This window comes from Choloepus didactylus, chromosome 19, assembly GCF_015220235.1.
Source record: "Choloepus didactylus isolate mChoDid1 chromosome 19, mChoDid1.pri, whole genome shotgun sequence".
Taxonomy (NCBI): Eukaryota; Metazoa; Chordata; class Mammalia; order Pilosa; family Megalonychidae; genus Choloepus; species Choloepus didactylus.
The window spans coordinates 50,204,493-50,219,399 of NC_051325.1; the positions used below are offsets into that span (position 1 = coordinate 50,204,493).

The following is a 14,907-nucleotide window of genomic DNA, read 5'->3' on the forward strand; positions in this document are numbered from 1 at the left end:
GTATGTTACACATGCTAGTCCGTGTTCTCCCTTGCTGCAAAGAATAGTAAACCCAACTTGATTAACTACAGTTGTGTTCCTGGGAGTCTTGCTCAAGGACATTGATAGTTTTAAAGGAACTCCATCAGGAAAGAAAAATGTTTTGTTTTGTTTTGTTTTGTTTTCATGGGATTCCCCTTCACAAGGAAATCAGGCCACCTCCCAGCCTCAGGACTAGAAGGAAGAGTCTAGATCCCAGCCTTGGCGCCTTCCCTGGCTCACGGGGTCCCTTGCCACCCCAGGCTGTGCTCGCCCTGTTGGTACCACGAGGGAGCAGGATTCCCTGGTGGCTGCAGGTACCATTTTGCTGTGCCTGAGGCTGGCCCTGCTGACCACCAGGAGGGGTCTGAGAGCTATGGGTCCTGTTAGCTCACCCTAGGCCCTGGGGACAAGGACCTCAGGGCTAATGTGACGGGAACACAGCCACATACAATGTCGGAGGTCAGTACCCAGGGCACTGAAGCGGGAAGTGAAGCGCTGGTAATAGCATACTGCTGGGGGAAGGGCAAAGCTGCTCCCTGGGGGATGCCCGGAAAGGAAGAACTCCAACCCAGGGACCCCCTGCCATCATCCATCTCTAGCTCACTCTGTACCCTTCCCACTGGGCCAGGAGCAGAGCTGCCACACAGCATCAGACGTGCACAAAGCTCGTCAGCATCTCAGGCACCGTCTGCGGATGTCTTCCTCAGCCCTGGCCGAACATGAGACTCACTTGGGATGCCCAGGCCCCACCCCCAGAGGGTCTGGATTTTTCCTGGTACTTTTGAAAAGCTCTGCAGGTGATTCTTTTGGGCAGCCAAGGTTGAAACTGGTCTGAAGTTATAATGAGGAAATTGAGGCCCCCTGTGGCTGCCCATGCCTTTAAAGAGGGTGTGTGCTCCCAGTTTGCCACAGTCCCCACCCAGCCCTTTCACTCACTCACAGAACCTGGCTGCTGCTGAGTTTGAGAACCCTGATATAGGATGATACACACTGTAAACAGATTAGTGGAGGGTACTGGCACACATAAAACTACAAACAGTAATTACATATAGGATTACAAAGGAGTGAGTTTTACTTTTTCTTTATGCAGATTAGTAATGGATAAATTTTTATACTACAAATTATTTTTGTAATAATTATGACAACAATGAAAATAAAACCAGTGAAGATGTTGAAAAAATTGCAAAACCAAGGTGCTAAGCGCTCCTAACCATTTACCTGGCATCCACCCCCACCCTTCTGTGGCCCCACAGATCCAAGAGACCACACGGAAGCAGGCCAGTGGGACAAAGTCTCCAAAGGCTCTGACTTCCTCTGGGTCCAAAAATTACAGCCAGTCAGGAACTCGGTGCTTATGTAAGGTCCTATTCAAACAATAACAATCCCAGGGTTTGTATCAGGCTGGGGAACTAAGAACATTCATAGTTATAATCTTGCGGCAGCCTCAGAACAGGCTTGATAGGATTTATTACCTTCCTTTTTACACCTGGGGAAACTGAGGCCCAGGGAGGACAGTTAAGGTTGGGATAAAGATGCCCCAGTCTGCTGATTGGCCACCCCTTGAATCTCACACATCTGCAAAGGCAGCTAGTTGGTGCTTTGCTGGTCTGACCAAGAACTGAAAACTCTAGCCTCACCTTCCCAGTGTGAATGAAATTTTCTTGAGATTTAGATACAGCAGACTCTAAGGAAAGAGCTCCTTTATCAAATCAGTGCCCTGGGGAAGCTCACAATCTCCCAAACTAGGCAGGTTTACAGCCATTTAACACTCACAACATCCTAGAAGGATGGGTAAAGAAACTGGGGCCTAGAGCAGTGAAGTTACTGCCCATTCACTTACATTTATACACTAATCCAACACATTGATTGGAGGCCTACTATGTGCCAGTGTACCAGGTAAGCAAGACTGCACGAGTGAAGGCTGTTCAGAGCAGTGAACTGGACTGAGACAATCTCTTGTGAAGTTTAGTTAGGGTTTACATGGGGGAGACAGATAATAAACAAGTAAACAAATAAATACCTCTCAACTAGAAGTAGGGGAAACTGTAACATGTCTCAGGATATAGGGTCTTATTACCTGCCCCCAACCCCAATTCCTGGAAATCATATAATCGTTCTTATATAACATCCACGTTATTAACCACTTATTACGGGACAAATGCTCATTTCTCTTGTAAGCTTTAGAACAGTATATACAAAATGGAAGGTTTTATCCTTATTTTATAGTTGAGGAAAGAATCTCAGAAGGTGGATTAGTAATTTGAATGAAGAGCAAAGGAGGAGGGCAATGCTTAACCCAACCCAAAAGACGGCATTGTAAATGATGGCATCTGGGACTTCCTAAAGGAAAAACATGAGTGGCAATTGTATTTGAGGGGCAGGGACAAGAAGGGGAACGAGTCCAAGAGTTTGGATCCTAAGGCCAGCTGGGCCCCTTCATGGCTAAGGGACATTGGGCAAATCCCTTCACCTCTCTGAGCCTCAGTTGCCTCCTCTATAAAATGGGGACAAGACTAGAACCTGCCCTGTGGGGCCACAGTGGGGAGGATGCAATGGGGCCACACATATAGATGGGCTTTGCCGAAGGCACCCCTGTCCCCCATTGGCCCCTGGGGTCCCCAGGCAGTATGAGGAGAAGAACTGGGTAAAGGAACTGGAAAGAGCAGGGCTGCCCTCCAAGGCTGAGGACCCCCCAGAGTCTTGTCCAGCGGGCCCCACCCGGCTCCAGGCTCTGTTCCTCTCTGCACCAGGCACCATGGCACTGTGCCTACAAGCACAGACTCTGGATTCAGACAGAACTTAACAACAAGCTCACCAAATTACTTTGGAGAAATCCTTTAGCCTCTCTGAGCCTCAGTCTCCCCATCTGTAGAATGGAACTATAGTGCTACTGGGAGGATTAAATGGGTGAACAGGCATGAATGAAATGAGTGAATGGTAGCACAGTGCCCAGGATATGACAAGTCCTCAGAAAAGGACAGCTCACATCCTCATTTTTGTTGCTGTTGTGTGGTTGCTGCAGGTCTCCTTCATGAACTGAAAGCCCTGAAGCTCCTGTCCTGGCCCCACTAACAGTCTCCACTCCCTCTACCCCTGTCCTCACTTCCAGCCATCCCAACACAGCACACAAATTGGGTGAAAGGGAACACCTCTCTTTACATTGGAATTAGCCTTGTGTCAGGCTTTAGCAGCTGATCATTAACCAATCTCTGCCTTCTGATCCCGCTGCCTGAGAAAGTAGGTGTCTGCCCCAGCCCCCCAGGATCGCCTGCCTCCCGCCATCACAGCCCTGGAGGAAGGGACTCTGGATTTGGCCTGGTGACGGACCCGAGGCCTGTGACCTAGGGCAAAACCCTTCCCCTTTCCGGGACTCAGGTTTTTCATCTTCATAATGAAAGAGCTTGGCTTTCAAATATTTTTTTGGCCAACAGACGACTCTCTGAAAAAATTTTGGCATGGGGCAGAATAACACAGGGGAAGAGTGTGAGCTCTGAAGTCAGCCAGCCTGGATTCAAAATACCGAGACCCTGGTTTAAAGCTGTGTGGCCCTGGGGAACACTTTACCCTCTGATTTTTTCCCCCAATTTCCATCCCTCTATAGGAGGCCAATGCTAGGTCCACCTCATTCAGATGCAAGGCCTTGGAAAGGTCCTTACATAAAGCAAGTGTGAAACATCATCTGTTATTATGACTCGAAGCCCAGTGAATAAAACAGACGAAGTGGGGCAGCTGGGGTTGAAATGGGGGAAAAGGGCAGAGTCCAAGCTGATTGCTGCCATCCCGGGGTGACTGTGAGGCAGGTCTCTTGGCACCCCAAGGTTGGGGAGAGAGCAGTTTGAAAACCAGTTAAGCCGATGCTGCAGAGCAGAGCTCGTTAAACTACGGCCCACAGGTAGAATCTGGCCTGCCACCTGTCTTTTTATTTTTACAGTCTACCATCTCAGAATGGTTTTTACATTTTTTTTTAAATGGTTGAAAAAATTCTTTAGAAGAATAATATTTTGTGAAGTGAAAAATCATATGAAATTCCAATTTCAGAATCCATAAATAAAGTTTTATTGGCCCACAGCCATGTCCTCTCATTTACATATCGTCTATGGCTGCTTCTGTACTAGTTGAGCAGTTGTGAAAGAGATCCTCTAACCCATAAAGCCTCAAACACTTACTATCTGCTCATTTACCGACAATGTTTGCTGATCCCTGCCACGGGGCATCTCGTGAAAGACTTTGCCATTGCGTAGATACCAGCTCTGCCACTTTACCAACAACGTGATTCTGGACATTTCACTCTCTGAATCACATCTGTAAAGTTTTTTAATCATTTCTAGCTTTCTGGGCTATTGTGGAAATAAAATAAGCAGATCCCTTAGTGCTGATGGGGAAATACTCATACCACTGGCAGCAAGATTAACTTAGATGATTCATGGGTCAACATTTACATTTTTAATAGATATTTGATTTTAATGCATATTTGAAAAACTATAACTAGCACACAAAACTCATGCCTTCATGGATACTGTTTTTGCATTAGTTGAGGCAAATGGTCCAGAGCTACTGGCAGATCTGCCGTCCATCTCTCAGCAGGCAGCTTCCATCTTTGGGCTCAGGTGGCATCTCCCACTCTCCATCACCAGGAAGCAGAGTGGGAAGGGCAAAACCCAGACACTACACATCATTTCCATCCTTATCCCATTGGCTAAACTTAGTCACGTGACCACATCTAAATGCAAAGGAAGCTGGGAAATTCACTCTTTTTGCTGCTCAGCCATGTGCCCATGTGAGGATTCTGTTACTAAAAGAACAGAGGAAGAATCAATACTGCGGGGGGTGGATTAGGGAATTGGTAATCTCTTCCTACATATGTACCAATTGAAAGGTTCCTTTTAAAATACATCCTAGTGATTGAACGATGTTCTCCCAAAAGATATGTTCACCTGGAAACTGTGGCTGTGACCTTATTTGGAAAAATGGTCTTTTCAGATGTATTTAAGGTAAGAATATCATGATGACACCATCCTGGAAGGGGTGGGCCCTAAATCCAGTGACAAGAGTCCTTTTAAGAGACAGAAGAGGAGAAGACAGACACACAAAGAGGAAGGCCATGTAAAAATGGAGGCAGAGATTGGAGTGACATGTCTACAAGCCAGGGGACACCAAAAATGAGGGGCAGCTCCCAAAAGTGAGGAGAGGAGCATGGAGCAGCCTCTCCCTCAGGGCCTCCAGGAGGAATCAACCCTGCCAAAACCTTGAGTGCAGACTTTTGGCTTCCAAAACTGTCGGAGAGTAATTTCTGTTGTTTTAAGCCACCCCGGTTTGAGGTCATTTGTTACGGCATTCACTGTAAATTAATACATGCATTTATGTAAATTAAAAGTGAGAGGATTTAAAGTGGACATGATGTGGCAGCCACTTTGCAACCAAGAGAGAAAGGCCAAGGGAATCATGGAGATGCCGAGGGAAAGCGCCGAGGTCGCTGTGCATCTGAATTCATTCTGACTCAGGTTTTCTGTTGACTTCCTGACATTTGAGAAAATAAACCCCCATTCTTTTCTTCTTTTTTTCCCTCCATAGTTCTTTTCTTTCTACACCCCCCTCCCTCCCCACCACCACCACCACCACCTTGGTTAAGTAACAATGTCCATATAGATAAATATATTTGGATTTTTGTTACTTTATTTTTTCTTTTTTAAAAAATTTTTTTTACCAACACTCCCCTACCCCTTTTCTCCAACCTTCCCCCTAATCTAACTGGCAGTCTCTAATTTGTTTTATATCTCTGTGAATTTGCTATTTCTAGTCATCTCTTATAAGTGGTATACAGTGTTTGTCCTTATGACTCTAGCTTATATTACTGATCATAATGTTTTCAAGGTTCTTCCATGTTGCAGCATGTCTCATAACTTCATTTTTTGTTATGGACGAATAATATTCTATTGTGTGTATGTACCACATTCTGTTTATCCATTCATTTGTTGGTAGACATTTGTTTTTTTCTAGCTTTAGGCTATTGTGAATAATGCTGTTATAAACACTGGTGTACAAGTATCTGTTTGCCATCCTGTTTTTACTCTCTTTGGAAGTAGGATTGTTGGGTCAATGGTAATTCTATATTTAACTTTTGGAGGAATTGCCATTCTGCCTTCCACAATGGTTGCACCATTTTACATTCCCACCAACAATGCACGAGAATTCCAATTTCTCCACATCCTCTCCAACACTTGTTATTTTCTGTTTTTTAATAATAGTCATCCTTATGGAAGTGATGCAGTACCTCACTGTGTAAACCCCTATTCTTTAAGCCAAATGTACACCAACATTCTTTTACTTGCAGCCAAAAGAACTCTCACTGATATATTTGGTTTCATGGGTGAGAGTATGAGCTCTGGAGCCAGACTGCCAGAGTTCAGATTCCATCTTGGCATCTGCCTGCTGTGTGATCTGAGGAAGTTTACTTCCCCTCTCTGGGCTTGGGTTTCGTTTTGTTTTAGAATGCAATTGCAGAGAGTTTGGGAATCAAACTGAGAAGCACATTATCACTCTGCTGCAGACAACCTCTCCTTTGCTTTATTTACTTATTTATTTTTTAGTCCCTATTATCCCTGTTTCCCATCCCATTTTCCCATAGGAACCATTCTGATGTGTTTCACATGTAGCTTTTTGTTTATGTGCTTGCAAAACGTTTTGTCAGTTGTGTGTATTTTTAATTTCCATATTTGTATGGTGTTCTATTTCTCATTCTGGTTTGTTTTTTTTTTCCCTCATAATGAATCTCTATGAGATTCATTTACACAACTGTGTTCTTTTAATCTTTATTTCCTAGAATTGTTTATTTTTCCACCACATTTTACCTACCCCTTTGCTAGTGATGAAGCCTGTGTGGCTGTAAACTCCCCCTATCACAGATAACACTGCAGTGATATTATCACGCATTTCCGCTTAGGGGCCTATGTAGAAATTCCTTTGGGATTTGCATCTAGGAGCAAACTGCTGGATTACAGGGTGTGTGTACATTTAACCTGATTAAATACTTCCAGAATGCTTTTAAGAAAGGCTGACCCAGCCCACACTCTCTCTCTAGCAGTGCATGTGAATTCCTATGGCCCCCATCCCCACCAACACTGGGCAGCATCCAGCTCTCTTATTTTTGTTGTTTCCATTTGCATTTCTCTGGGCATTGGGATTTTGAGCATCTCTTTGAATGCTTTAAAATAAGGTTTAATCACAGTGCCTACTTCATAGGGCTGTTTTTTGTTTTATTGCGGATATACGTATATATATGCATATATATATATTTAAAAAAACATAAAATTTGCTACTTTAACCTTTTGGGGTGTATACTTCAGTGGCATTAATTACTTTTACAATGTTGTGCTACCATCACCACCTTCCATTACTAAAACTAGGGTTGTTTCAAGCATTAATGGAGATAATATATTTAAAGTGTTTAACTCATCTTTTAGTACACAGTAAGTGCTCAAAACATGCAGATTTTGAGAAGCAAGACACCACGTTTGACTTATCTGATTCTGTTATGATTATTATTAAAACACCCAGTGCATAGTAGGTGTTCAATAAATGAGTCTTTCCTGGTACCCCTTGGACATCCCCACTCCCACTTCCCCACATCGGTGGCATTGGCCCCAGCCCTTTGTACGGCCTCACCTGTGCTTTCTTCACTCTTCCAGCCGACGTCCTTCCGTGTCTCCTTCGGGTCAAAGAGACTCTTCAGGATGGCGCTGGCGATGGGCAGCATCATGGCAGTGGAGGCGGTGTTGCTCAGCCACATGGACAGGAAGGAGGTGGTCACCATCATGCCCAGGATGAGCCTGGAGGATAGAGGGAGTTACAGGCAGATCCAGAGCCCAGGGTCCAGGAGGCCCTCTGCCTCCCGTTTGCCACCCCTGAGGAGTCCAACCCACCCATTTTACAGATAGAAAGTTGAAGTCCAGAGAAGGCAAGTCAGTGGCCAAGCTGGGACCCAACCCACTTACCAGGCTTATTTTAGATCCAAGGAAACTGTGGCTCAGAGTATTGAAGTGAACTGATCACGAGTACCCAAAGTAATACAGTTCTGAAGACACCTCAACCCTGAAATTTTTCCTTCTTTGCCCCCAAGCCCTTGATGGCTCTCACTGCAGAATAAAGTTGCCTGGGTTTGGTACCAAGACTCTCCACCGTCTTGCCCCACATGGCCTTCCCATCCTGCCCCCACGTTCTCCTCCCTCTCCTACCCAGACACCACTGCAGAGGCAACGCTGAAGTTCTCGCCAGCGTCCGAGCATGCCTGGAACTCTCCTGCCTCCTGCCTTTGTTTGTTCTGTTCCCACCAACAGGAATCTGAGTTTCATGACTTTTTTCTTTACATTGCACTCTTTCATCCACCTGGAATTTACTTAGATGCAGAGGGTAAAATGAAGATCTCAATAAATTTTTTTTCCCAATGAGTAAACTGATTATCCTAACACCCACCGTTTATTGAATAATCGCTCCCTTCCTGAACAATTTGAATTTCTTCTAGATTATTTGTTCTGTTTCTTTGATCTGTTTCTGCACTATTTCCATACTGTTGTAATTCTTTTAACTTTATAGGATGTTTGCTAGTAGCCTCACGCATTCTTCAAAGTCCAGCTCGATGTTACCTCATCCACGAAGGTACCTGTCCCTGCCCCTCCTGTGGGCTCCCACACACAACGGACCCTGTGGGTATCACAGTCCACTTTCTGCTGGAATCAGTTCTATGGATGGAGATGCTCCCACTGGACTGAGGGTCCCTCCACGAGGAACATCTACAGAGCTTAGCAGGGCTCTTGGTTCAGCAGATGCAAGGAACCTGAGAGTCATCCAGAAACTTCTTCGTCACCACCACCTCCCCCATCCAATCCATTGATTTTATCACCTTAGGAGTCCTCAAATCTATCTATTCTGTTCAACTCTACTGCTACCACGCCAGTCCAAGCTCCTGTGTGGACACCCATATAATGGGTGGGACACCCAATGAACATGGCCCCACCCAGTTCTACTCCCTTGTCCCTTCTCCACATGGCAGCCAAGAGAATCTTTTAAAAATACAAATCTGGTCATGTCACTCCCCAGCGTAAAAGTCTTTAAAGCAGAGATTCCTAACCAGGCCATCTGTGGATATAATTGGGGTTCTGAAATAGGGGGAGGGGAAATGAAATCTTTCTTTTACTAACATAGGATGGAAATTTACTGTTTCCTTCCATAATAAATGTAGGCCACAAAGTTCATTAGCACTAGCAAGGCCTGAGACTATGAAAACCATAGGTATTTTCACATTACATTATGATAGTCGCAGACATCCTGAAATGTCATTGACACTCTAAGTATAGATGAGACCAGGCCCATTGCTAGACCTCATCATTCACTGTGCTAATCCAGAGGCATGTGTGTTACTATATCGCACGTTTGTGTTTCTTTTAAAAATGTGGATGACACATTTTGATGTAATTGTTGTTGCTGGGTTGGTTTTTTCCAGATCCTATGTGTTGTACTTTATGCATTTAAAAACATTATTCTGAGAAGGAATCCATATAAGATTCACCAAATCATCAAAGGGGTTCGTTGAATACAACAACAAAAAGATTAAGACAACAACAACAACAACCCTGTTTTAAAGGCCAACTAATCCTCTTAGAGTAAAAGTCTAAAGCCCAGCCAGGGGACGCAAGACCCTGTAGAGTTGGACCCTGCATCCCAGTCTCTCCATGTTCACCTTCTCAACTACCCTCTCCCCACCCCATCACCTGGGCTGCTAAATAGCAGTTCTAAGGGATATACTTGTAGTCACTCATTTTAATCCTCACAGCAACTCTATGAAAGAGGAGCTTTTATGTCATCATTTTACAGGTGAGGAACCTGGGGCAGAGAGAGGTGAGTGATTTTCCAGAGCAGGTTAGCTGGGATTCAGCCCAAGCATACTGCTAAAAATGCAGATTCTAGCACTTCTAAAACTACTGAACAGGAATCCCAGGGGCAGACCTGGGAATCAGCATTTTAACCTGCTTCCCAGGTGATTCTTACACACCTATGAGAACAACTACCCAAGGGCAAGGGCCTAGCACTGTTCCTGGCACACACAGGGTGCTCGATAAGTAGCTGAAATGAATAAGCAATTGGGTGGCCAAAAATGATGCATTTGTTGGTCTGGATGGCTAAACCGGGAAGTGTGGATTTGGCCTCCGAGAGGTGTGGTCCTCTTGCCTCTCCACTGTGGGGCTGAACCCGTTACCTGTCCTCACCTGGCTGGCTGAACCCCGACAAGCATCAGGATCTTGAGGGCGATTCTCCGGTGCAGGTTCCACTCCTCGATGGCACTGGCCATGATCAGGCCACTGAGGAAGAGGAAGTTGGTGTCGAGGAAGTACTGGGGGCAGACCTTGTGGGAGGGCAGGATGCCCATGAAGGGGAAGAGAATGATGGGCAGCAGGGCCGTCACCGAGAGGGGCAGGGCCTCTGTGCACCAGTACACCGCCATGAGCAGGATGACAAACAAGCAGCGGCCTTCCTGCAGTGGGGGAGAGAGAGACTCAGAAGGGTCAGCAGAGCTCTGGGTGGCAGAGGGGGAAGAGGTCCTGGGGCAGGAGTCATTGTGTCACGTTTGGGACGCAGTGAAGTGGGTAAGCGCCCGAGGCTTTGACCTTGAACAGGTGGTGTCACCTTTCTGAGCTTCATTCTGCTCACCTGTAAATGGAAAAACTATTACTGTCTCCCACGTGGGACTGCTTGAGGATGAAATGAAATACTCCATTGTCTTAGAAGAAGACCCTGAGATGAGGAAGAGAATGGAAATAGTTATTTGATAGATGGTCCCAGAAAGCTCTGGAAGGGGAGGGAGGAAGTGAGACAGAGAAGAAGAGGCAGCCAATACAGAGTATGTTCATGAGGTTACTACCACTGTGGGCAACTGGGGCTCAGTCCTGACGGGGGACTCTGGGAGACAGGGTAGAACATGCCTGAGAGTTGTCCCATCTAGGGGGCAAGGAAGCTGGGGTATCTATCTGCAACACCTGTCCATCATTGGCTGCTCCTGGGGGCCTTAACTGCTTAGCACTTCTGGCTGCCCCATGTGCAGACAGAGCACACCCCTGTAGCTAGGGAGAGACTTCATGAGAAAGCAGCTCAGGGTAGTGGGAAGCTCTTGGCGTGTACAGGAAGGATGAGTGGAGATGTGCAGGGAACACGGGAAGCAACTCTCCCATCTGTGCACAGTACTTAACACAATGTCTAACATACTCAACACTATAAATAATAATAATCAATATTTATTGGGCTGTTATGTATCAGCTGCTGTTTATTCTTCACAAAGTGTAAGGTAGTAAGGTAGGGGCTAGCATTACCCCCATTTTATGGAGGCAGAAATTGGGGTGCAAGGAGGTCTCTAGCAAGGCAATCTGCCTCCAAGCCCATGTCCTTAGCCACAGTATTCTGCAATGCTAGAGCCCATGACAGGCAGAAAAAGCAATTTAAAAGATTCAAAACAAAACTGATCAGTGGTTGCCCAGGGCTGGAGAAGAGGTGTGTGTGTTGAGTGGTGGGACTGCAAAGGAGCACAAGGAAACTTCTGGGGTGATAGAAAGGTTCTAGACTGAGGCCGGAGCAGAGGTTATATGGGTGTGTACATTTATCGAAACTTGTCCAGTGTACACCTGCTCACTAAGTAAAGGAGCAATAATGACAACACCTTCCCTTCTGATACATCAGTGTCCCATGGTGTCTGTAATAAGCAGTGTCTTATTCATCACATGATCACTGTTTGAACAGAACTACTCATTTTCCTGACCTTGCTTTCTTATGTTCTCCCAAGGCAATACTGTCACATGTTCCAATAAACACAAATTATTTCTTGGATTTGATGCTTGCTATCTGGTGCTGTCTTACACTTCTTACCTCTTACTCATAATGGGTTTTGTTTACTTTATTCAGCATCCCCAGGACCTGCTCAGTTTAATGTTTCCTTGAACTGAGCACTGTCCTAACGAGCCCCGGCCTAACAGTGCACACCCTCAGCTGCATGGGACAGGCCCTTAGACATCCGTCATGTGGTGGACAGTATGACTGCTTAATCCATCCTGCAGGGATACGGCAGGTCCAGGGAGACCAGTGGGGAGATTCCAGCAAAACATACTGGTGGCTTGGGTCTGGGTAGGAGCATCAGAGGTAGCAAGAAGTGGTCAGATCCTGGATCTATTTCCAAGGTAGAGCTGACAGTTTCACTGATGGATCTGCTATGGCATGTAAGGCAAAAAGAAGAGTCAAGGACAATTCCAAAGTTGTTGGCCTCAGCGATGGGAACAGTGGAATGGTCATTTACTGAGATGGGGAAGACCACGAGCTACACCGAATCCCATGCCCAAACCTTGAAAAACACATCCTGAGAATGATGAACACTCTGCACTGGAGAATTTCCCAAGTAGCTTTTGGGTCAGTGTTCACATTCACTCATGAAATTTATAAACATACAGAAAGTTCCCTGCAGAGGGAATTTCTATACAACAAATCCTATTTTCCTACTGACTTAAGAAACATTTCTTCTGGAGGATAATAAAATAGGTTCCTAGAGTTAAAACAATCAGTTATCCTTCAGAATATTTAGAAATTGCTTATTGGGTTATTGGGGGCAGAGAATAATAATTATAAAACAAATGAGCACAACTTGAAATCAATATTCCAAGAACCTAAGTTATTTGCCACACACGCCAAAGACTGAAAGAAAAAGATAACGTGTCATCAAACCCAACTACGAAAAATTTCCTGTTTTGATTTCTCATCATCCTTTCGGTTCCCTAAACTAGGAAGAGACTTCCATATCAGAGATGAGATATTTTAGATAATGACAGTCTACACATATTTTTAACTCTTTGCCCTTTGTTCAAACACAACTGCATATATATATATTTTAATATTCATTTTATTGAGATATATTCACATACCACGCAGTCATACAAAACAAATTGTACATTCGATTGTTCACAGTACCATGACATAGTTGTACATTCATCACCAAAATCAATCCCTGACACCCTCATTACCACATACACAAAAATAACCAGAATAATAATTAAAGTGAAAAAGAGCAACTAAAGTAAAAAAGATCACTGGGCGCCCTGTTTGTTTGTTTCCTTCCCCCACCTTTCCACTCATCCATCCACAAACTAGACAAAGGGGAGTATGATCCCCATAGCCCCCCCAATCCCACTGTCCCCCTCATAAGCCACATTTTTATACAATTGTCTTCAAGATTCATGGGTTCTGGGTTGTAGTTTGATAGTTTCAGGTATCTACCACCAGCTACCCCAATTCATTAGAACCTAAAAAGGGTTGTCTATATTGTGCGTAAGAGTGCCCACCAGAGTGACCGCTCGGCTCCTTTTGGAATCTCTCTGCCACTGAAGCTTATTTCATTTCCTTTCACATCCCCCTTTTGGTCAAGAAGATGTTCTCCGTCCCATGATGCCGGGTCTACATTCCTCCCTGGGAGTCATATTCCACGTTGCCAGGGAGATTCACTCCCCTGGGTGTCTGATCCCACGTAGCGGAGAGGGCAGTGATTTCACCTTTCAAGTTGGCTTAGCTAGAGAGAGAGGGCCACATCTGAGCAACAAAGAGGCATTCGGGAGGAGGCTCTTAGGCACAATTATAGGGAGGCCTAGCCTCTCCTTTGCAGCAACAGTCTTCCCAAGGGCAAATCCTGTGGTAGAGGGCTCAATCCATCAGACCACCAGTCCCCTATGTCTTAACACAATTGTATGCTGAATTACAATACATAAAACAGACAAAACCAGAATATAAGAATCAGATTTAAAAAAGCTTCTCTGGGAATAGCAGGCTGGGGAGCTGTCCACCGGCCAGTCTTTTGTCTCCCTCCCTTCCACATACCCCAGGCCCCTAGGACCTCTCTGAAATTCAGGAATGCAGTGCAGACAGACAATCGCCAATCCTCTAGCATTTCCCTGGCTTTATGAACAGGTGATTGGAGAGGGAAAGCGATTTGCCCAGGATCAGACAGCAGCTACATGTCAGAGCTGCTTCTAGAACCCCAAACTGGAGCTCCTCAGGCAGCTGAGACCTTGCCCCACACCCTTTGTGGAAAAAGCTCTCTGCCTCAACAGTTACCCGGAGCCAAGGGGCATCATCCCAGGGTTCCTCAGAAGCAAGCAGGGGCAAGCCCATCTCGGGTGCTCCCAGTACAGCAAACAAAAATGTGGGAAAGCAATGGCACAATAAACAGCACCCTGTTTACAAAAGAAACTGGGATTCTGGGATTCTGACTTTCTGCCAGAGGAATTTCAGGGACCACTGGAGAAGTCATTGTGTCCAATGTTTCAGACCAGGAAAAGTGGATTTGGCCAAGACCAACTCTGCTCTCTCATGGCTGGGAAATGGAGGGACCCATAGATCAGGTGGAGAGAGTGCAGTTCCATACATCAGAGAGGTCAAGTGGCCTTCCTGAGGACACACAGCTTCCAAGAGACAGAGCCAGGTTTTAAGGAGAAGAAGCCTAGAACTTGGCTGGCGTGGCACGGATGTGTTCTCCCTGTCTCCATCCCCTTATCCTGCTTTATTTTTCTTCATATAACTGTTCACTACCTGAAAGTAGATTTTACATCTCCATTGTTTTTCTCCTCTGCTAGGATGCAAAAGCTCTAGGAGGGCATAGATAGTGTCCTCAGAGTCAAGAACAGTACCTGGCATACAGCAGGCACTCAAAAATTATTTGCTGAATGTTTGAAACACTAATACATGCTTTGACAACTCAGAGAATGTGCTTAATATCTGCTAAATATCATCCATTTATCCATCCATTTAGCAAACATTATTCTTGACCACATGCTAAGCCTTGCACTGAGATTGAGACAAGGAAAATGA

General features: G+C 45.3%; 1 protein-coding gene across 3 annotated transcripts in view; it reads right to left on the reverse strand.

Moving 5' to 3' along the window:
* The window catches only part of SLC13A3 (solute carrier family 13 member 3), an 85,281-nt gene that overhangs the window by 40,002 nt on the left and 30,372 nt on the right, over positions 1-14,907 (reverse strand). For 2 of the 3 annotated variants that reach the window (XM_037810943.1, XM_037810944.1), the window contains 2 exons: positions 10,281-10,546; positions 7,684-7,847 (listed from right to left, as the gene is read on the reverse strand). In XM_037810943.1, coding sequence (XP_037666871.1) covers positions 7,684-7,847; positions 10,281-10,546 — 430 coding nt within the window. Of the gene's footprint in view, positions 1-7,683; positions 7,848-10,280; positions 10,547-10,722; positions 12,827-14,907 lie in introns of those variants that run through there. The other variant, XM_037810945.1, reaches the window with a different exon arrangement.